The following is a 23835-nucleotide window of genomic DNA, read 5'->3' as shown; positions in this document are numbered from 1 at the left end:
TGTAATAAATGGTGGGCTCTGCCAGCTCTGATCTCCTTATTTATCTGGAAACTGCTCCAAATGGGAACAATGCTTCCTCCAAGTCAGTTCAGCTAACTACACTGTCGATGAGAAAGAACAGAATGACAAATATGGAAGAAGGAAAAAAAAAAGAGGGGAAGGGAATTTATTTCCTGCATAATTATCAACATTATTTCTCATCCAGCATCAGATGTTCACTCCCCTTGCTGAAGGGTGTGTGTGGATGGCTTTCGGGGAATGAGACCAACATTAATAAACTGATGCTGAGGCAGAACAACTGTATCAATAGCAATTTTGGTGTCTGCAAGGTGACTGTGGAGTCTGGAATCATAGATGATACTCTAACTTTTTTTCAGATTGAAGATATTTGTGACAACATTAAGTACATTCACCTATGTTACTGGAATATACATATATATATATGGAGAGAGAGTGTGTGTGTGTTCATACACATGAGGAAAAAAGCAAAATGTAAGTGATTAGTGAATCTAAAAATAGTCAATGAAGGTGTATGTAACTAGGGTTTTCACAGGTGTATTCAGGTAACTGCTATTTAAACAGTGAAAGCATTGCATCTGAATGGAAAATGAGCTTTTAAAATCAATGAGGTAAGAAATGACTGCAGCATTTTTACACTAGAGAAAGACCTGACTTTGCATTCACAAAGAATTTATGGGAAATATCTAGTATTAATAAAATGTTCTCATTTCCAAAAATAGACAGTGAGGAATTATTTTTCGCTTTTGTTCATTTTGGAACTTTACATTTGATTTGAAAGGCGTTTCTAATTTCTACACCACACCCTAGGCAAAAACTGCAGGAACCCATGGGTTCATGCCTTCTAGCTCCAGCTGCTACTGAGCGGGTTGCAAAGCCCCACCCAGAACTGGTCAAGGCTGTGCTAGTGCCCCTTGCTGATGGGCTACACCTGACTACTTTTCATTCGAACTGAAACGTCAACTCTGTGCTTAATTTACTTTGATGAAATAATTCACCAAGTAAGGATTATTTGGAATCTGCCTTTCCCCTAAGTTCTCATTCAGTGTTTGATGCTGGAATGCAGGGATGGGAGTTATGCACAAAGCATGATCCTTGCTCGCAGCGTACTTACAGTCCAGGTGCTGTAGGACACAGGCTGCATCAGGACTGATGTTTTAGTTCCCGGGATGGAATTGGAAGCAGGTTCTTTTTTCTCTAAAGGAGTGGATCTTAATTCAGCCCCACGAGATATGGGTAAAACCCTGGTGAGCTTCGGTGCCATCTCCAGCCCTTCTGGGTGAGCATAGCCTGTTGTCAGAGAAGAGAAGGAAGAAGGACTTGTTCTGACAGCCTGCAGTCTCCAAGTGGTACCCAGTGTACCACCCAGGGCACACTCTGTTGCCTTGGGCTACCCCGTGGAGAAAGTCAGTAGGCCCTCTCTTTACTGGGGTCACTGACGTAGTTTTCAGGGCATGGGCTATGCTGCCACAGCAGCCCACTAATCCTATAAAAATATATGGCAAAAAATCCCACGCTTACACTTCACACATAGTATTGGGGCCTAAATTTAAGCTGCTATTGAGCAATCAAGTTTCATTAGTCAGCTTTTTGTCTCAGTACATTTGGAGGACCACCTGATTACGAAAGAATGGATGTCTGAAGTCTTGTTGTAATGTGGTGTTTCAGGGAAGCTCCTGAAGGAGACTATCCAGGGTCCCCTACCAGGACACAGGTCAGAAAATACGTAGTGCAAGGCAGGGTGAAATAAAGGCTGCAGAGAATGACAGGGTATGCGCTTGTGGAGCACAGAGAGAGGAATGAGGAGGGTTGATTCTGGAACAGTCAGGAGAGGCTTCATCTTTAAAGAGAGGAGCAGCTTTTTGAGCAGGGTTCTCAAGGGTGGGTGGGACATTCACAGGCAAGTACTGCGGAAACATGACCTCTGCACTCAGGAGCAGCAAGAACTCCAAATACTAGATGAAATAAAATGATGCTAGGAGCAAGTAATGAGCCAAATCCAATTTACCCTGTGTCTTTAGCAAGTCAGTGGCATGGAAAGAAAGAGGTGGTGGAGAAGCGAAGATTAATCTAGATTTAAAAAGACCAACTGCACCTCCTGTTAGCAGAATTCTCTGCCTTCCCTCCCTTCTTCTCCAACGCCCCCCCTCCATTCCCCCATTCATGTATTTGACAAATACTTATTTGGCACTCACTGTGTGACAGGCACCGGGTTAGTGAATCAACGCCGTGGATCCTACCCTTATGTCTCTCCAGTTGATGTTTTCATTTCCGCCCCCCACTTCAGTCTCATACCTTTTCCACAACCTGTAAAACTAATGTAAACATGACCTGGAATCAGTAAATTCCACAGGCCATCTACAGGGTGAAGGGCAGGTGCATGGATCTCCATGGAAGAGGGCTCCGTGGAACAGAGTTCACAGACAAAAATGACAAGACGTGGTGAAATCACATGGCAAGGAAGACAAATAGAAGATTATACACCCCAGAGTAATACAAACCCATTTCTGAGAAACGTAGGATGCAAAAAATTTAAGTCTCTTTAAGAAAGGAAAACTTTTTAATTAAAAGGAACTGTAAGCAATCTTTCTTGCTCCTAAATGTCTATACATTTGTTTAATTGAGCATTATATGCAAATAATACCTCTTTGTTGAAAAGAGGAGATGCTGCCACCAGTGCATATTTGCTAAATAAAGCGGGTGAGACAAGGTCTCAGGTGAGACTGCCTATCTCCGGCGGTGATTCTTTTTGGCTGTGTTTCCCAGCCATGCGGTGTAAAGCCATCAGAACTCTTGTTATCAAAGTGTTTCATGATAAATGTTTCTTTTCACCCACGTGAAATGTAAACCTCTGTTGTTTGTTTGGATGTCAAAAATCATGAAACAGATTTTAGAGACGTTTTAAAACGTCACAAAATGCAGGTAAGAGGTAGTAATAGATGAAAATAGTATTTTTTAATGACTGCAAATGTAAATAAAACAAGTTGTGTTTTCTCTTTCTCTACTAAAAGCTGTTTCTGGTTCTACTAATACTTTAGAAAATACATTATGATTTCTGGTATTTGGAAGAGTAGCATGGTGAAAATAAGGCTTTTAACAATCTCAAAACCTAAACACAGCAGGAAGTTTTACGTTTCAACCCCAATAAATCAAAACAAACGAATCCGAGCAGCAATTAATAATGGCTTATCTCCATATACGGCTGCCAAACCACCGCAGTGTTAAATCTTATTAACCATCCATTGGTCTTATTATCTGTGTTAATATTAACATTTTTACTGTGGGCTCATTTTGTGTGGAAGGATAAAACAAATGCGTAGTTAATTATTTTATTTTAACTTATAAATAATTCTATGGTTCAGCAGATTATGAAAGAAAAGAAGTTAAAGTTTGGAATAGGAGGTGACATAGTGGGTATGCCACAGACCAAATGTAAAACCTTAAAAGTGTTTATGTGTGAACTCATGTATACAAAAGGGATCTTTTCTAGCTCTGACTCTAAGTAGCCCAGTTACAGTTACCCCAACACTACACTGAAGACAGGTAATCTATTCTTTATCCCTTTGCCTAATTTTTATGTACTAATACAGTATATTCCTCTAAGTTCTGGTTAACTGTGCATAACAGAGCACCCTAAAACTTAAAGGCTTGAAACAACAACCTACTATTATCTCTCACAGTTCTGGAGGTTGATTGGTTCAGCTGAGCTGTTCTTGGTTTGGGTCTTACAGGGTTGCAGCCAGGTGATGGCTGTGGCTGACGTCGTCATCTTTAAATGTCTGGCATCCGGGATGGGAAGTCTGGAATAACGGGGAGCTGGTTGGGCATCTCTCTCTCCATGCGGCATCTGCATATGGTTAGCTTGGGCTTCCTCACAGTATGGTGGCCTAGGTAACTGGACTTCTTGCATGGTGGCTGGCTTCGTCCTGAGCGAGCATTCCAAGGCACCTGCGGGGAGCTGCAGAAGTTCTAATGACAGTCTTGGGAGTCCTGCAGGGTTAGCTCTGCTGTACTCTGTTGGATAAAGCTGTCGTAAGTCAGCTCAGATTTGAGGAGGCGGGGGAATAGCCTCCTCCTCTCAATGTGCCCTGCATGTATGAACAGGGAAGAAACTGGTGGTTTCACAAAGCATGCTTCTACCACACGAATTAGTTCATGTGTGGTTAGACAATGGTCTCAGTCTAACTTAGAAGTCAAGTTTGATCATATCAGACTTTCTCTAGGCGAGGGGAAGCAGAAGAGTAGGAGTAGAATTACAACCTTCAGCAGGAAAGAAAACAATCCCACAGCTCAGTGCTGCACTGGGAGTAGGGTTCCTTTAGCTGAGTTTTGCAAAAATTGAAAATGAGCACCTGCACCAGGCTTTCTGGGGAGGCCCAGACAGTGCACCCAGCCTTGAGCCACATTTGGCTCCTGTGCCTGGGAAGTTCCTGGCTCAGAGATGGTTCAGTCTGGGTTGACCCAGCAGCCCCCAGCTCTGCTCTAACCAAACTGTGGCCAGCATTTCCACTCGATGTTTGTGTGAGTTTTTAATGTCTTCCAGTGTAGCCTCTAGCCATGTCTAGCTGCCTGCCTGGGTCGTCCAAGGTGATTGCCAAGGTACCAGTGATTGTTTTTCTTAGTGCTTTGGTTGCAAGTTTGCCTGTCTTTTGAGTGGTCTCCCTAACTTTATTTACCCCATAAACTCCATGACTTTTAATGTGTGATTTTGTAAGAATGTGAGATTTTTCAGTTACGCACATTTCACATTATAGCAGACAAACCAGAACTATTTATTCTCCTCTAAATGAAAGCAGATCTCCTTGGAGAGAAGCTGATTCCATTCTGGGGGTAATATTCTAGACTTGGAACATTTATGTCAGAAAGCCATGATGCCTTAGAAATTCTGGAGAAAGACACAGAAACCAGCTTAAAAGGGGGGATCCACTGGCCAAATTTCAGCAATTTGAGTATCAAAAAAATACACCAAAAAATTATGATTAATTAAAATATATTAAGTCATGAAAAGCCAGGGTCAATAATGATACTCAAAAAATAATAATGAGAATTTTCTTTTCAAAAAGCAAGTGTTATATTTGGGGCGCATTTATTCAAATGAGCAAAGGTGTTGCTCATGTCTAACCGTACAACTTGCTTCAGTATTGCAGCTACATATACACACAAAGGCAGACTAAATATATGCCAGCAAAAGACTGGAAAGATTTCACGTCCAGGTTTGGGACATGATGGTGACTGAAGTACGTTCGTTATATGCTAAGTTATGAAGAATGTAAAGAGCCTTAAAATTCACTAATACTGTCATTGCCCACATCACCTAGAATTTACAGATAGTTGTAGGACATTAACGTGAGTATCTGAAAAATATAAACTGGCTGATGTTTGTGTAGAAACAGTGTTCAGAGGGCCACAGCTCTTGTCCTGAAGTTCTCATAAATTAACATTTTCAGGCAACAGAAAGACAGCACTCTCCCCCCTTACTTATTAGTGGACAGGCTCGTGAGACCTGCTGCTGCCAGTCTGTGGCCGGCCACTCACGCTATCTGATGACACAGTAATCTAGTAGAAAGCACTAGTGAAATTCATAAGCCAGGGGAACCCCTTCTCCCCTTCTCACCTCTGTCTCCCTTGGGTCTGAACGTCCTTCAGAGAAGACTTGTAGCCTTGAGTTGAATGGATTTTGTCTTTCGAACATACTGGAAATGCGGCGATATCTCTTTGCTTGCATTTATTTGCTGCCTGGTGGTTCTCACGGTTACTCCTGGTGACTCCCGGTTACTCCTTTGATTTTCCTCCCTTGCCCTGCAGAGAACTGGACGAACCCTTCCCGGGAGGGAGGGAGGGAGGGAGAGGCCTGGGGACCTACCTCTTGAACCACTCTAGAGGGTTACAGGAAATTTTTGTTGACCTAAACCAAAACGACTTTATTGACCCTGAAGGGTAGAAGGTAACATTAGAAAGACAATTAAATATGGAACTAGTTGCTCCTCAAAAAAAAAAAAAAAGTTTCAATGTTTCACATGTTGTGTTTGCAGCCTTTAGTCCAACATGTGTTTAATAGTTTTAGTTTTAGAAACGTATAAAGGTAAGTTAGGCCAGGTATTTCAAATGTTTCTTAGATGAAAATATGCTATTATGGAATTGTTAGGCTGATAAAAAAACTGAATTACTGTGCTAAAGATATGCAAAAAGACTTACCTTAATGAAAAGAGATTTTAAAAGGTCATTTATGTAATAATAGAACTAGAGACAAGTGAAATAAGTGAAACTAAAACAGAGGGGAAAATTGGGGCAAAGGAGATGGATGCAAATTAGGAAGCTTAAAGTTTGAGGTGAATTGGAGGCAGACCTCAAAGTTGAGACATTTTGGAAATCTGGGAGGAGCAGGCTTCAGATGCCACTCACATCAGGCAGTACGCATCAGCCAAGCGTACAGCAGGCACGTGGAGAGGGGTTTTGCAAATTCATTTTTATGAGTGCTTGCCGAGACCCAGAGCTGCTTAACTGCAATGCCTGTGATGTTTATGCCACATTGCCATGTTTTTTTTTTTTCCGGAAGTGTGAACAAAAACAAAAATCGTCAAAACTATATACAGTTTTTCCTCTGTGCTGCTGGAATAGAAGGTAATTTTTCACTTTATAAAGTAACTGCCAACTCTGAGATGATTTTCAGCTTCATAGACTCTAGGCTGGAACTGAATTTTACCCAGCAGTTGGAGGTCGGCCAATAGAAAAGTGTCTCATAGATCTCAGTCAAGCCAGGTGAAACCTTGTTTTCCCCATCACACACAGGGGTACAGTGGGGGCCCAAGGGAGGAAGAAAGTGGTCCATTCTACTTGGGTGGAATGAACTGAGAAAGGCTCGTGGAGGAGGTGACACTTAAACAGCGTCTTGAAAAAAAGCACAGATATCGCCAGGCAGCTTAACGGAGGGGCCAGATGTGCAGCCAAAGGTGGGCAGCAGGGTGGGGAGGCACGGGCGAGTGGTGTAGTCTGGTGTGTCTGTAACTGTGGATTTCAGGAATGAGATAGGGCACGACGGGATCAATACTATATGGGAAGTTAGATGGAAAGCCTGGCCGGATCCCGGACATCCTTGTACATCATACTAAAGAGTTTGTTTTCATTCATTTATTTAATAAATCCATATGTTGACAACCTAACTAAATGCCAGGACTTTAGGAGACAAGACACATTTTTTGTTGTTGTTCTCATGGAGGTAATAGTATAGAAGGGGCAGACAGACGTTAAATCAATAATTGCACAAGTAAATTTTTAACTTTACCTGTGGTAAGTTCTCCTCTGTGAAGGACAATGTGTGTGTAATGGGAGAGTTTGCAACAGGAAAATCTAACTCAGTCTTGGGGGCAGGGAGGTGTCCAAGAAGGCTCCCCTGAAGAAGTGACAGTCAAGTCGAGACCCAAGTTGGGTCTCCTGAGCTTGAGAAGGGCTTGATTGGGTGGGGTTGTGGGTGGGGTTGGAAAGATCATTTCAGGTAAAGGCCTGGAGACAGAGTTAGGTGGAGATTTATTAAAGAAACAGAAAAGCCTGCAGCCTAACCCAGACTCTACTCAGGGAAGCCACGTCATCATACCTGGGTTTTAGGAACCACCCCCTGGCTGTAGTGTGGGGATAATAAGGGCATGCAGGCTGGGAGGTAAAGAAACCAGTTGGTGTGCTGTTGTCACAGATCCAGTGGGAGTGTCAAGTGACAGCTGAAGCTGTGTGTGGACAGAGAAGACAGGATGGACTTGTGTGCTGAGGGGCTAGAAGGGGCTGTTTAATGACCAATGGATTAGATGTGGGAAGTGAGGAGAGGGAGACTCTTGGGTTTCTGGATGGAGCAGTGGGGTGGATGGTGAAATGGAACACAGGGTGAGACTGGGTGGGTGGCGAGGATGAGGGGCTGCTACTGAGTCATTTTGGACACACTTTGCTTGAAGTGCTGATGGAGATATTCAACAGGCAGCTAGATGTGAGTGTAAAGTCCCAGAAAGATCTCAGAGTTGGAGTTACAGAAGTGAGAAACAGCAGCAGTAGGCGGTGGTGGAAGCCATAGCAAGTGACATGGGGAAAGGGAAATGAGCGAGAAGACCAGAGGGTCTGGGACCCTAGGAAACAGATATTTATGAGGAGAACATAGGAAGAGGGGGTAGAAAAGGAGCCCGAGAAAGAGTGAAGTGTGTGCAGCACAGCCTCCCTTTGCCCGAATCTGTTCTCCAGATCCGCTTTCTCCCCTCCTCTGTCCCACTCTGTGGCTGGGAAGGCTGCCCTCTGTGGCCTGCATGGACCAGCTGTCTTGCCCTCTGGCTTCCAGAGGTCAGCCCCTGGGAGACTGGAGTGTGAGAAGAGAGGCTGGGTGATTATTCTCCTGGCTTCGTCCTGCTGGGCTGTGGATGGTTGTTGGCCACGTTCCTCTACTAAGGGCCACAGCTCCTCTTGTAGCTGCAATTCTCCTTGTCTCCTCAGGGCTGAGCGTGGGAAAGGCTTTCTTCCTTTTAGTCCTAGGCCTTAGGTTATTTCCCTTCCCTTGCTAATTTCCTGCATCCTGTCCAGATCTTTCCAAAGGATTCCTTCATTAAACTCTCTCCAGCTACCCTGTTTCTTGCCATTTGGGTCCTGCTGGGATCCTCACCTTTACAGAGTTGTATCACAAAGCCACAGAGAAAGAATGTCAAGTTGAGAGTGGCCAACGGTGTCCAATGCTGTGGAATTTTGACTTGATGAGACTGAAGAGTCCATGGCATGTCCAGTTGGAGATTGGTGACCGCTATTGCCATGAGTTAAAGGAACAGTCAGCTGAAGCCTGACCATGGTGCACTGACAAGACAATGGACGGTCACTGACCACTCCTTGGAGGAATTTAGCTATGAAGGAAAGAAGGAGGTGGTATTTTGAGGTAATGGCAGGGTGGTGTTTTCATTCTTTAATTCGAATGTTGAAGGGATCTGAGAATGCTTATTGCCTGTGGGAAGGAGCCAGTGGACAGGGAAAGAGCTTGGACATGCAGGAAGGGGAAATATGACCGAATCCACACCCAAGACTGCAGCAAGAGCAGATGGGAGGGATTAACATTGACCAAAAGGATGCTGATGACTTAGATTGGAGGAAAGGCATGTGTGTAGACAATGTTCACTGTGTGGGATAGGGGAGTGATGGAGTTTCTTCCTGATAGCCTAAATTTTCTCAGTGAAAATTCAAGGACAGGGAAATTTCAAAATGGTAGCTATAAACATGGAGGGAGAAATTGATCAGGGACCAGTGAAGGCCTCAAAAGTTTGCTGACATAAATGAATAAATTATTGACAGAAAGTGCTAGAAACCAGAATACAGGATGTGTGATGGAGTGATAATGTCATGAGATGAAGCTGGAAATGTAGGATGTGTCTAGATTTGGTCTTTTTCTAGACGATAGAGAGCTGTCAAAGGTTTCTGTGTGGTGGAGAGATGAATAGGATATAAGAGTATTTGGGGGTGAGAGGAGTCAAGGAGAGGTACTAAAGGTCACAAAGAGGCCTTAAAATAGTCTAGGTGATAGATAAGGGATGTGCCTTATTCGGGGGTGGAGAGTAGAGATCACAAAGTTAAGAGTTACTGAGGAGCTAGGTCCTATGAGACTAGTGGTGATACCACAGTTGGATTGGGAGGTCCGTAGGGCCATTCCCCCAGACTCCATCACCTTCCATCATAGTCCACCCTAAATATTCACTCTAAGTAAATAAAAACAGGGTGCTTCCCACACAAACGCTGGTTCAACATACATTGCCTAGCGCCCATTCGGATTTTCATGCCTAAATGTCTCCTTATATAGACATTCAGGAATTCTCACTGCATAGAGTTTGGAAGCTACTCAGATTTAGGAAGTGAAAGAGAAGGAGTTGGAGAGAAGACAGATTTTAACTGGCTTTACTGGGTGAGAGTCATGATGCTATCGACCAAGAAGGAGAATGTGGGAGGTCACATGCGTGAAGGAACATGATAAATTTTGGTCCCAGGAGGATCTGTGTAGCTTTGGGCAGCTAGGGTGGAGAGTGGGAGCCTGGAGCTTGGCAGGAAGGGTGGGCCTTGTCGTACAGACCTGGGTGTCACCTTTACAGAGGTGGCTGTGAAGCTGTGGGTTCCAAGGAGAGTGGCAGAGAAAGACTGGGAACAGACCCTTGAGGGGTGCTCTTCAAGAGGGCAAAGCATGGAGGGCGGGTAGAGCTCAGTGTAGAGCGCATGCCTAGAAGCATGAGGTCCTGGGTTCACCCCCCAGTGCCTCCAATAAAATAAACAAACAAACAAACAAACAAACAAACCTAATTACCACCCCTGTCCGCCAAGCAAAACAAAACAAAAAAGAAGGCAAAGCAGAGGAGAAGTGTCAGGAAGGAGAACGGGAAAAAGTCAGAGAAGTAGGGGGATAAACACAAGAACACAGCTCCTGAGATCCCTGATTGGAGAGTCACTTCAAGGACTAATCAAGAGTAATAATGGAGTGCCTTTATCTTTTACATAAGACATCACTTCTCTTCTTGAAAAGTGATTTTTAATTTACATTGTGCTCTACAAAATGGTGCCTCCTTTAACATTACTTTTTAACAAATATTGAGAATTGCTCTGGATTTCTCCAGTTTTACAGTTCCCTAATCAACCCAAAAAGCTGTGTGGTTCTTTGTGCAGAATTCATTAAAATCTGTCCAGCAGTCCTGTCTAAGTGCATCAGTAGGCACTGAAGATGTTCCTGGAATTTCTCTTTGATTTTCAAGTTGAACGTCCTTGTCTTTGTCATAGTAGAGCTGGTCCTCTCATGGAGAGCCAACTCCCCTCAGGTTTCTCTGGGTCTGCACTTGCGTATAAAAGTTAGAATGATTTCTTCTAAGTGCAGCAGGTTCCCCTCTGAATGCTGACCCCCGTCTCTTTCACTGAAGTGCTCCCGTGCTCTTAGTGAACTAGTTTTATTTGGAAGCTCTTGTAGTAGTGGTACCTGGCTCTTGCAACTGTTTTCAAAATAGCCCCCACCCACCACCCTCCTTTTACACTGAAGAGCCAGTTCCTCACCACAGGAGTGTAACACATTTGGCTTAGAACCTTTCCCAAACCACCGTCCTCAGGACGTACAAACTTCTCATTTACATCAGTGTCCATTCTGAATCTTGTTGTGAGGGTCTGAAGTTTTCCCTGTAGTTATCTTGGAAGGAATATTGTTTTGAGTTTCTCGGCACGTGAGGTTCTTATTTACAAATGTCGGCGTCCCCGTCAGGACAGGAACTCTCATCAGAATCCGAGGAAACTTCGGCAGAATGTGGTGGTGTCTGTGGTACAATATCCCCATTTGAAAACTCTAAGTCTCTGAGTGAACAGTGCCATTCCACCGGCTCGGACTGAAGAGCTGCGATGTAATCATAAACAGACACGCCTGGGATCTCATCACTACAAGGGCTACTGCTCAGGGACCCAGGCAAAGTCAGTGGATCCTCAGATCTACCGGTGGTAGAGGCACTTTCCAGACGGGTCTCCCACAAACCAGAGTCTGGACCGGAAGTGAGAGTTTTTTCAAAACGATCTTCCTGATTCTCACAGGAATCTTCTTTCCCCAGAATATTTTGGTAAGTGACGTTGTCTGTCCTCTCTCCTGAGTCCTCGTCCTCCAGGGTCTTGCTGGCCCTACAGCTCCCCTCGCCATGTGCCTCTTTTTCAGACACATGTCTTGTGTCCTCAGAACTTGTTGAACTTAGAGTAAATAAAGACCCTTCATCAGAATCAGAGTTGGTGTCTGACTCGTACTGACAGTCAGGAGGGTGCTTCTGCACTGGTTCCTTGTTACTGGGAGTGACAGGCAGGTCAGGGCCCCGCCCTGGAGGGGAGGCCGGTGGGGACCAGTCCGTGTCTCCGGGGTCAGTGAGTGTGGCCCCACTGTAGTGGGTGGGAAGCTCTCCCGCGGCACGGAGGCCCCTGATCCTCTGCTGCTGTGCACTCAGTGAGTTGACATAAGCCCTCACTTGCCTCTCCTTAGAAAACTCCGGAAGTGAGAGTTCAGTGCCCCCTCTTCCCTCATTCTCTCCAGTCCTCAGCGCTTCTGTGTGCACTAGCATCTGAGAGAGGGGAGCTGTCATTTCTCTTGGGGGAGGGGGACCTAACTCGTCGGAATCCTTAGAGACTGAGCTGAGGTCACTTTGTGATCTGGCAGGTGCTGCAGGGCGACCCATGGAACGCTCACTGAGGGCACCTTCCTGGGCCACAGTGTCATAATTTACTTCTCCAGGGATTTCATTCCTGTAGATGTGGTCCTGTCCCGCCAACAGTGGTTGGGGATCACGGGCATTTGAGTGTTGGTGGAGAAGGGGCCCGGCCCCACCGTGATATGGAAGCGTGCTGTCCTTTGTCCTAGTGTGGTCTGCGAAGTGTTCCCGGCCCTGCCGGCCACCAGGCTCCTTTCTGCTGGGTGCCAGTGTTCTCTCAGGATTGACAGCAGCGTATGGGCTGGCCTCTGTCACCCAGAAAGAGTTTTGGTTCTCATGGAGGTTTTGATCATGGGAAGTTTGGTGCAGATCCATCCTTGGCTGCTGTCTGACTCCTGCAGCTTCGATCTCATTGTAGAAGCCCGGGTTTGAGTACAAGTTACCTGAGCCTGGACTTTTTTTCCGGCATCTCTGTTGCCACAGTCTGTCCACATAAGGCCTTGCAAAAGCGCCCAGGCAGAAAGCCACGAAGAACGTGATGAACACGGCCAGGCAGACGGCCAGGGTGAGGTCCTGGGGAGTGCGTCCCATCCTGCCAGCTGTCTGCTCCTCCCCGGCACTCTTCACCCACCTTGGCAGCCGTCTCGGCCTCTCCCTGGCATCAGAGCCCACAGGGTCCTTCTTCCCCGGAGTAGAAAAGCGCGCTTCCCCGGGCCTCTCACCTGTGCTCCTCAGGAGGCTCTTCATAGGATTCAGGTTCGTGGGATGAAGCTGGGTCTCTCTGGAAACTCTTTTGGTGGTCCACCAGTATGCCTCCTCCTTCCCTGAGAGTGGGGGGGAAGTACACATTGAGTGGACGTGGAAATAAGATTCCAGTGGTTCAGAAGGGTCTGTGAGTCCCCAGTCCTCATCCAGCTAGATTTATAGTGTGTATTACACGGTGAGCAGCTTGACTGACTGACTGGTTGTCTGGTGCCGACAGCACGTGCAGGGCTGTGTGCGTGTCTGCACGTGGCTCTCAGGCGCAGGGCTGCCTCTCCCAGGCCCAGGAGGCTGTGTGCTTCTCAGGCTTCCTCCCTGACTGCTGCCCACGGGAGGGAGAAGCCGGACGGAGGGACGGCCACATTGCTTCTCCTTCCTCCATGTCCTCACCTACTGACCGCACATTTTTTGAGAACTTTCCATCAGCTCCCTGCAAAATCTGTCCCGGCTCCACCTGTGACTGCTGTATCATTGCCTCACCATTCCTCAGTGCCGCCAAACAGCAAAGACACTCAAGTTTCTCTGCTGGCTCCTGACATTCTGCCCTCCACACTCAGATGCCAGTGTGACTTGTACAGAGTGATGAAACAGGTGTGCCTGACATTTAAGACTTCTCCCTTCTCTCATCTTCATGGATTTCTCTTAAACCTGGTATGCATGGCCATGTCTCTAACAGCAGTCCTGAACAGAAGTCAGGACTCATTAGAAAAAAAAAATCTGCCTTTTTTTCCCCCCAGTTAGGAGTTTGAGATATAGCCAAGATATTTAATAATAGGGAAAAAAAGAGCTTCCAGAATATTCAACTCCAGTAACATATTCTAGCAGTTTGGGAGAGTGGCAGGGAACAAATCAAAGAAAAATCTACTTTTGAAATATGTGTGTTTTGTGTATGTATAGGATTATGCTTTCAGAGGGTTACCAAGCATTTTAATAATTATGTTTCAAGTTTTAGAAGTTCTTTCTTTGATTGATTATTTTATTAACATTTGGGATAAAAATATGACATTTGGGGGCTTTAGGGAAAAATTCTCTCCTCGTGAAATTTGTTTTTGACCAAATCCAGTGGTTTCTGAGCTAGCTGAACTAGGTTTCTCTGACCATGTGAAGAAAATCATTCATGAACTGAGGAAAACAGTCAGGTACGGAGGATGGTTCTGTGACACAGCCCAAGGATGACTAATGCCGTGGATCAGTGCTCTTGCTTTCAGGGGGACTGTCATTCTTTCAAATGAGTCTCAATTATTCTTGCGCTTTTTTTTTTCAGTTTAAATGGAAGTATTTCTGAGAGAAGAGGCACTACTGACTTACCTATAGACTTGTTGCAAATTACATTCCACTTTTCCCTCCAGGATTCAGAAATAAACTTGTGGAAGACTGCCACGCTGTAGTCACACTGCCATTGGTTATCAGCCAAGTCAGCCTCCAGGTGGGGAAGTTCTAGAGCAATGATCATCACTGGCAGGACGGCGGTCAGCGCATTGTTGCTGAGGTCTACCACCTGCTCGAGAAGAAACAAATTTAGGACAGTCTGCGAAGAAAGACAACTGGAGACAAAATAAATGAGTCACAGATATTGTCTGTATCCCTATGGAAGCAATATGAATTTTGCACTTATTTCAGAGTCAGAGGGGAGTAGGTTTAAACCTCTCTTCTGCCCATGAGAACTCTGTGAGCCTCAGCAACTTGCTGACTCTTGATGAGCCTACCTCCCAGGGTGGTTCTGAGGATTAAATGTATGTGAAAACTTTAAATATGGTGCTTATACTAGATCCCAAATCATCTTCCCCTCCTTCTGTCCTGTAAGTTGGGATTTGTACTGTTAGATAAAACCTAGATTTCTGGTTACTGAGGTCTAGAATTAGACACCGGGTCTAGAATGTCTAGAAGCACTGCGATCTTGAAAGTGGCAGAAGGTACTGGATGATGAGGATATACAGCCTAGAACTGCGGTTGACCAGAAGTAGCAAAGAGAGGTCTTTTGCATCAAGTATTATCTTAAAGGTAGTAGTACATTTCTCTGCATCCAGGGCTACTCAGTATACACAGAATGACTAATTTTCCTAGTCTAATCAGAAATAAAGGGGAAACAAAAGGACTCAGTGGCTCTAGAAACACGGAGCAGGGTCTGCTGCAGTTGGCTATGGCGGTGGTGTGATGCAGCAGGGAAGGCATAATTAGGTGTACTCTAGCTACCGTTTGCAGAGCATCGCTGGGTACCATGAATTCTGCTGGGTGCTTCACATACATTATCTCTAATCCTCCCAGCAACTTTCTCATTTCCCCTTTTTTACAGAGGAGGAAACTGGGCTAGGTTGCAGCATTATACCACATAGTTTCTAGTCCTAGGGCCTGGTACCCAGATGCTAAGAAAATAATAGAGGAATGAATGAATGAATGAATGGCAGAGCTGGGATCTGATCTGGCTTCATAGCTGTGTGTCTTCCACTCCACAGCACAGCCTCTCGGAGCCCGAGTTCCCACTGCACTGGAGTGAAGGGCTGGGCGGAGGAGGCCTGGAGTGTAAGGACCAGAGTGGGAGAAAATCATAAAAGAGAAAATACAAGCCTTGCTGAAAAATAAAAAGAGGGCCACAGATAAAAATCAGAGACACTGAATGTAATCCAGGCCAACTGTTTAATAAACATCAGGGGGAAAGCAGCACTGACAACTTGGCTTATATAAATTCCAAAGAAGAGCTGACTCAAACAAAGACTCAGACAGCGCCATGACCAAGACCATGGCATGAAGAATCAGAATTCTCCTTGAACTTAGTGGTGAGGGGGGCCTTTCCAGTGTTGAGTAATCAAGCACTCTTGACTCCCAGAGGAAGGTTGCAAAATATAAGAAGTAGGAAATTGGGATTGGGGAGGAAAAAAAAAAAAAAAAACAAAACTCTTGCTTTGGCCTGGCCTTGCCTGGGAGCATTAGCTTTCTTATGTATTACCCTCTCAACAATAGAGTGAAATGTTCTAAGTCTGAAGAGGGTATTTTCTCAGTGCATGCCTGCATGGTTTTCATCCTGTTATGTTATTGTATTACAAATCATGACACTGAAAGCAAAACTGAGAGAGTATAGAAAACTAATAAAATGATTCAGGAGGAATAATTTCTTAGAAAAGATGAAAACAACACAGTCCAATCTGGCTAAAGAAAAGCCCATCAACCAACACTTGGAAGGAGTGTACTGTCTACAGCCACAGCATCCTGAACACATCTGATCTCATCTGAGAGGAGTGTACATTATAGAAAGATTGGGAGAAGCATATAATGTTGCTACACAAATCACCACATCTAAGAAGAATGGGGTAAGATTAAGAAAAGGAATGCTAATTTGAAATGCCAATGAAACTTATTTTATTCTGTCTAAACATGATGATGAATTTATGCCTTGAAAAAAAATCTATTTGGTTTCTGAAAAGATTTCCATGTAGGAAAACACATAATATAGTGCAGGTATTAAATACATCTTGTGAAAAAGAAAAAAAAAACCAACCCAACAACAACATCGATTTTAATACTCATCTCTCTGGAACCAAATATTCTCATCATCTTCCCAAACCAGTTTTCAGTTATTGCCAAACAATTGGAAGGGATAACAGGGAAGAAGAAATTGTATGATTCCAGGCAGTTCAGGTGAATTGAGAATTACAGATGATTTAAAACATTCTTGGGCTTACTTTTTAGTTTGCCTGCAGCATCTATCACCTGTGAGCTGCAGAAGACTTATGAAGCACAATAAGCAAGCATAGGGCAATTACACATACAAATATAATCAGAATATAACATACTAAATAAGGCTCCCAGGCAATCTGACAACACGTTTGTGGTGAATTGGGGAGTGCTGCCAAGTTAAGTGGACATTCGTATCTGCTCTGATAACCACTGTAGCAGACAGGACCACAGTACAGCTGCCTCCTGGTATTCGAGCTCTTTGAGTAATCTCCTCCCCTTGAGTGTAGACAAGACCTGCGCCTTGCTTCTCAGCAGTGAGAATGGCAAAAGCAATGGGACCTCACTTCCATGACAACATTGCAAAAGACTGTAATGTTCTCGCTAGCATGCTAGCTCCTTCGGGCTCTGAAGCAAGCTGCAATGCTGTGAACTGCCCTGTGGGAAAGCCCACGTGGTACAGAGGTGAGGGCAGGCTCAGGCTGATAGCCAGTAAGGAACTGAGCCCTCTGCCCAACAGCCCAGGTGGAACTGAATCCTGCCAACAATCACATGAGCTTGGAAGTGGATGCTTCTTCAGCTGGGCCTTCAGGTGAGACTCCAGCCCTGGCCAACACCTTGACTGCAGCCTCTTGAGACGCCTTTAGCAGAAGACTCAGCTAAGTCTTGCCTGGATTGCTGAACCAAAGAAGTTGTGAGATAATATATGTGTTTGAGATAATACTGCTAAGTTGGCAGTAATTTGTTACACACCAAAAGATAACTAGTACACCTAACCACACTCATCATCCATCGATTCCTTTGTTTATTCTACAAGTTTCTTTAAATATGTGGTATGTATTAGACATATGTCAAGCACCAGAAAACAAAGTATGTATGATACACTTCCTCAAAGAGCTCACCGTCTGGTAGAAGGGTTATGGGGACACAGGCATTAGCAGCTAACCATACCTAAAATGAAATAATTTCAGTTTTGATAAATACAGTGATGGAAAAGTATAGCCTATTGTAAGTGTGTAAAAAGGACAACTAATTCAATCTGGAGGCCCAGGGAAGGCTTCCTTGAGGAAGTGACGTTGGAAGGATTAGGAAGGGCTAACTCTTCTGGGCAAAAGGATCAGCAAGCGGGGAGGCCCTGAGGTGAAAACCAGGCTGGAAAGCAGTGAGCAAGGGATGGGTGGCTTGAAATGAGGCTGGAGAGGTAAAGAGGGGTCAGGCCCTTGTTGTGAAAGCATACAATCAGATTTGTATGTTAAAAGAGTAGAATTTCAATATGTAGTCTCCAGTTATAAAGGGCTTACTGTATTCCAAATGTGGTTCAAAGCACTTTGTATGTATTAAAACATTTAGTTCTCACAAAACCTATGAAAAAGGAATTGTTATCTCCATTTTACAGATGAGAAAACTGAAGCACAGAGAGATCTGGTAACTCACCCAAGATTGTGTGATTAGCAAGCAGCAGAGCCTAGGTGTAAACCCAGGCAGCTGGCTCCACAGGCCACCCCCTCACCGCTGCTTCACCAGTTTCCCTTCCATAGAGGAGGAACTTGGGGGACCATTCTGGCTGAAGGGCGGAAGTTGGAGATTTGTCCTGCAGCCTTGCTTGAAGAGCACTTTACATGTAAAACTGGGAAAGTGTCCATTTCTATGTGGGTGCAGTCTAATATGACAGCCATTAGCCACATGCGGTCACTGATCATTAAAATGTGGCTAGTCCAAATTGGGATGTGCAGTTAAGTGTGAATATAGTCTGCTCTCCATGTCTGTGGGTTCTGAACCCATGGACTGAAGTAGTTAAAAAGAAGAAAGTAAGAAAGAAAGTAAGAAAGAAAGAAAGAAAGAAAGAAAGAAAGAAAGAAAGAAAGAAAGGAAGGAAGGAAGGAAGGAAGGAAGGAAGGAAGGAAGGAAGGAAGGAAGGAAGAGAAAGAAAGAAAGAAAGAAAGGAAGGAAGGAAGGAAGGAAGGAAGGAAGGAAGGAAGGAAGGAAGGAAGGAAGAAAAAAAATTTCAAAAGTTCCCAAAAGCAAAACTTGAATTTGCCTAGTGCAGGCAAATATTTTCATAGACAGCACTTATATTGTATTTACACAGCATTTACATTGTATTATTATAAGTAACCCAGAGATGATTTACAGTATATGGGAGGGTGTGCATAGGTTATATGCAAATACTATGCCAGTTTATATAAAGGACTCAAGCATCCGCAGATTTTGGATTCACAGGGGTCCTGGAACCAATCCCATTGGACATCAAGGGTCAGCTGTACACACAGGGTTTTGAAGACTTAGTATGAAAAAGAGAATGTATGTTATCTTATTAATAATATTGATTACATGTGTAAAAGATAGTATTTGGGTATATTGGGTTTAAAGATGTATTACTAAAATTAAATTCACCTGCTTATTTTTACTTCTTATATTAAGTTACTAAAGCAATATAAAATTGCATATGTGGCCCACATTATGTTTTCAGGGGTCATAACTGGCCTATATAGAGAATGGGGGTGTGTGATGCAGGTTGCGGGGACAGGGGACTCAAGCTTCTCCTAAGCCATCTCTGGGGGCCACCCTGGTGTTTCTAAAGGAGCATTGAGTGGAGATTTTACTGTATCCCCCTCAAAGAGGAGGAGGGGGGAGGAAGGGACTTGGAGGAGAAAGGGCTGAAGCTGCCAAAACTAGGGCTCTGGGGGTTCCTCGCACTCACAGCTGTCAAGACCTCAGTGAGATTCACTGAAAGGGGCCCGAGAGACAGGCAACACAGCTCTAAAATGTGATGCCTACCCCCTCAACATAGGTCTGATGTTTAGAACCACACGTGGCACGTGGTAAGTGCAATGCAAGTATGGGTTGATATCATTATTGTCGGTATTATTCTGTGCCCGATTTTGGAGCGGAAGCACCAGGGTTGCTGGCCTTCAAAGGCTCATATAGTCCCAAATTGCATAAAACCCCAGGGACCTTTCACTGACCTTGTAGTTCAGGGAGGCAGCCTTCCTAATAACCAAGATTTAATTTCTTGCCAACTGGTAAGTGGAAACTTGGAGTTGGTTTTAATTTGATTTAGGAAAAATAATGTGCCAGTTATTGCTGCTGAGTATTAATGTTCAAATAAAATTCATGTCCACTGCTGAGGCTTTGGATCTTTGAGGCAAGAGAGAGACTTCAGCTCTTTTAGGGGAGTCTTAAAATAGACTTATATTTTTTGATTAGTGGCCAGTACTACTGGTCATGAAGAAGCTCTTCAATGGAAATACTCTTCTAATATAATTGCCCATAGGTCTGATATTTGAATTATAAACATTACTTCCTAACCTGTAATTTTTTCAGGTCCTTGAAGGCTTCTGGATGAATTCTGAATATCTTGTTGCTCTTTAAATGGAGGTTTTCCAGTTGCAGGCAGTTATGAAAATCAGACAGACCAATTTGTGATATCCCATTGAAGGACAGATCCAAACTCTGTAATGACTTCAGTTTCCATAGCCCTGTTAAAATGAACAAGCAAGTTAAAATATAAATTGTTCAGTATTGTTTGTAAGGTAGAAACTAGGACATAACCTAAATGGTTCTCAACAGAGAAATGGCTAAACAAAGGATGATGTTATCAATACTACAAAATGCTGTGTAGTCCGAAAAGAGAACATGGGGTAGGTCAATATGAACTGACTGAACAGGAAGGAAAAGTTAAGTTGCAGGAAAGTATAAAGTATAATCCCAATGTTCTTGGGAAAAAGAGAGCCATATGCAAACTTATACATATGTTTTGAGAGAGCAGAGAGGAAGGCCTGGCAAGAGATGAACTAGGCTACGGATGGTAGTCACGCTTAGGAGTCAGGTAGGGGAGGGAGGTGAAACTTTGCTTTTATTTTTATACACTTTAACATGTGCTAATTTTACAATAAGAGCATCAGTCCAAAATCTAACCTTGACTGAATGAGATGACAAGCAGATATTTGCTTATTTGATTCAACTATGGGCAAAACTGGACAATCTTGCAATAGTTATAGAGGAAAAAGTTTTATTTACATGGATGATGTTTTATTTACATGGATGAATTCTTCCCCTTTTAAGATGTTCTTATTCTAATTTGTAGCTATGTCCTTTTATAAATTATTGCTGATATTACAATAATTTTCTAGGAATTCTTATATTTTCCAAAAGTAGTATGTTGATAGATGTTTTATTTTGTGGCAAAATAATCTAATTGAGTTTTGGTCTCTGCCTTTGTGTTTCACTTGATTCCAGAAGCAACCAGGAGGCCCATTTGGCACTGAAGATAAAGGTTGAGAATGAGGTGCCAGCCATAGCAATCTTCCAAATCTGATTTCCCATATGAGTCTCACAAGGAATCCCTGCATTTTTACATTTCCTTCTGCTCTGTTCTCACACGTCATCTGTGTCTTTAACTAACTACTGCATAGCAGATCAGGCTGGTTCAATTCCCCAAGTGTTAACTCCTTGCCCACTATCTGCAGAGCACTTATTGTGTAAGACTGACTATGCAGAGAGATGATGACTGTTTTGAAAATGGCTGCACATCTATGTTCTCATGTGTTCACTTCAGCTGTACAGACTGAGCCAGAGATCATAAGGATGACAACTCAGTCAAAACATTATGAGCAAGGCACCTGGTGCTGAGGACACAGACAGCATGAAGACCTTGTGTCGGGCTGAGTGATGAGACATAAACACAAGAAAAAGTCATTAGTTATACAAAGCAGTTACACCCCCACCTTCGACTATAAAATTAATTATTGTTTATCTGTCAGCCTATCCATCAGATGATTAATCCGTTCAGGGAAGAATTCTCATCCTTGTGAATTCTTATAATGCCAGGTATACAAGAGACAGTCAATAGGCCAGAGGGCACAGTGCTGGACCTGCATAGAGATTTCAAAATTGTTGAGCCAACATTAAAAATTCAATACAAACATGTACATTTCTAGCTTCTCTTAAATAATTGGAAGTGGCAACTGGCACAAGACTTTTGACTAAAGTTAAAGGAGGTCTGCCTGTCTTAGATGGGGTGTGCCTTGTAGAAGAAAACGATGACCCCATCAAAAATAGGAAAACAAAGGATAGGCCAGGAAGCCCGCACATTTAAAAAAATGAGTGAGAACCAAGGCTAATATTCAGCTGGCCTACGCTGGTAAGAAACACTTCCATACCGGTTCATAAATAGCCATTGCCAAGCCTCCGTGTGTCGCCCTGCTGCCCTGGGCACTTTGGTCCATCCCCCGTCCACCTCCTACCCCCAACAGGACTCTGCTGCATCACTACAGACAGGAGGCATCCAGCTTGGGAACCCAGGCCAATGGCCACTAGTTAAGTATTTTGAATATAACCTCTGGAGAAAATGTTTCTTTGCGAAGAATATACCTACATGATTTAATATGCAGACATATGGGTCTTAAGAAAAAATGCAACAAAGGACCTGATATGAAAGAAGCCATAGTTTCTTAACATTTTCATGATAATTGCCTGGCCTGTATAGGGATGTGAGCTCATGGTTGCTCCCATTTCTAGTGCTTAATTGAATTCAATAAGTACCCCAGGAGTTCAGTGGGAAGGGAGGTTGGTCTATCAATTAATAGGGGGGTGTGGAAATCTCCAACTATAACAGTGGATTTGAAAGTGAGCTGGACCCTGCGGGGCCTTGTCAGGGACAGACCTCTGTGTCCCTCGCCTCTTGTCTGTAGAAAAAGCTTTAGTCTCTTAGGCCTTCTATGAGTTCTAAAGAGTAGATTTAATCAGAGAAGTGAGAAAATGCAGAAACAAAGGAAAACAGTCAAGCAAGACAAAGTAATAATAGTTTAGTCATAAAACAAAGTCAAGGATCTTTAGTTTCTCCTCAGGAGCTGTAGATAATATCCTGGGCCATGTCCTTGAGTTGTTTTGCCCACATGAAAACCCCCACCAGGTGGAGGAAGTTAACTGCATGCTGACCACAAGGACATAGACCCAGACCATTGGAATCAGAAGGTTGATGACTGAGCGTCCCCAAACATCACCCTGTTACCTCGCCATCAACCAATGAGAGAACTGTGAATGAGCTGATCACACACCCAGTGACCCTCTCCCTCACCCTGTCTTTAAAAACCCTTCTCTAAAAGCCACCAGGGAGTTTGGGTCATTTGAGCGTGAGCTGCCCGTTCTCCTTACTTAGTGCCCTGCAATGAATGCTGTCTGTACTCTTCCTCACCACCACTGGTGTCATTAGTCGGCTTTGCTGCAGCTGGGGCCAGCAGACCCAGGGTAGGCTGGCGAATAGATCTGTCTGTTTCTCTTTACGGTTCTGTCAGTTTTCCCCTCACATATTTTGATGATCTGTTGTTAGGCATATCCACATTTAGAATGATTGTACAAGAATTGACCCCTTTATCATTCAGTAATGCCTTCTTTATCCCTGGTAATTTTTGTTATTCTGAAGTCTCCTTTGTCTCAAATTAATATAGCTCTCCCACCTTTCTTTAGATTAGAGTTTATCTAATGGTTTATCTTTCTGCATCCCTTTAGCTAGCAGCTTTGTTTGTAATAGCCAAAAAAGACAATCTGAGTGTCTGTCAACAAAGTAAATGAGTATCCATACAATGAAATTGTCCTCAGAAATAAAAATGAATGAACTTTTAATACCTAGAACAACATGGAGGAATCTCAAAATAATTACACTGAATGAAAGAAGCTGCACCAAAAATAAAAGACTGTATTGAAGGATTGCATTTATATAAAATTATAGAAATGCAAACAAATCTATAGTGACAGAAAGGAGACCAGTGGTTACCTGGGCAGGGGAGAGATGATGGGTGGGAAAGATAGACTGCCAAGAGGCACGAGGAGACTTTTGGGGGTGATGAATAGTTCACTATCTTGATAGTGGTGATGGTCTCACGGGTCAGTGTGGTTCAGAGAGGACGGAACAGAGCATTCAGAACACAGAGGAGCAGGGGCCTCCAACATTATACAGACCTACAGAAGCATGAGCAGTTCCAGCAGGATTACTGGTGAATACTCTGGACTTCATATAAACTCTGAACTTTCGTAGCAAGAGAATGAAAATCACCTTTAGTTACCCATTGTACTAGAAATCAAGGAAGTGACTATTACAGCAAAGACTGAGATGGCAAACAGAATTAGACACTCAGGATGATTAAATGGCCCTAAAGGAGAACTAAGATTTTTTGAGCACCTGTTGTGTATCAGGTGCAATGAGAGATGTTTTACATGTATCATCACT

General features: G+C 43.8%; 1 protein-coding gene across 8 annotated transcripts in view; it reads right to left on the bottom strand.

Annotated features, from left to right (window-relative positions):
• Positions 1–1168: 1168 nt before the first annotated feature.
• LRRC66 (leucine rich repeat containing 66) overlaps positions 1169–23835 on the bottom strand; it is a 30995-nt gene continuing 8328 nt past the window's right edge. For 2 of the 8 annotated variants that reach the window (XR_012500951.1, XR_012500950.1), the window contains exons 3-7: positions 19917–20086; positions 14247–14436; positions 3684–13000; positions 2214–2333; positions 1169–1308 (exon numbers count right to left, since the gene is read on the bottom strand). Coding sequence is in view for 1 of the 8 variants with exons in the window: in XM_074348101.1 (XP_074204202.1) it covers positions 11229–13000; positions 14247–14436; positions 19917–20086 (2132 nt within the window). In the remaining 7 variants the exon portion in view is untranslated. Of the gene's footprint in view, positions 1309–2213; positions 2334–3333; positions 13001–14246; positions 14437–19916; positions 20087–23835 lie in introns of those variants that run through there. The other 6 variants (XR_012500955.1, XR_012500957.1, XR_012500956.1 and 3 more) reach the window with 6 other exon arrangements.

The sequence above is a fragment of the Camelus bactrianus genome, chromosome 2 (genome assembly GCF_048773025.1).
Source record: "Camelus bactrianus isolate YW-2024 breed Bactrian camel chromosome 2, ASM4877302v1, whole genome shotgun sequence".
Classification (NCBI taxonomy): domain Eukaryota; kingdom Metazoa; phylum Chordata; class Mammalia; order Artiodactyla; family Camelidae; genus Camelus; species Camelus bactrianus.
Note: the sequence above shows the minus strand (reverse complement) of the source record. Positions and strands in the feature narration are given on the sequence as shown.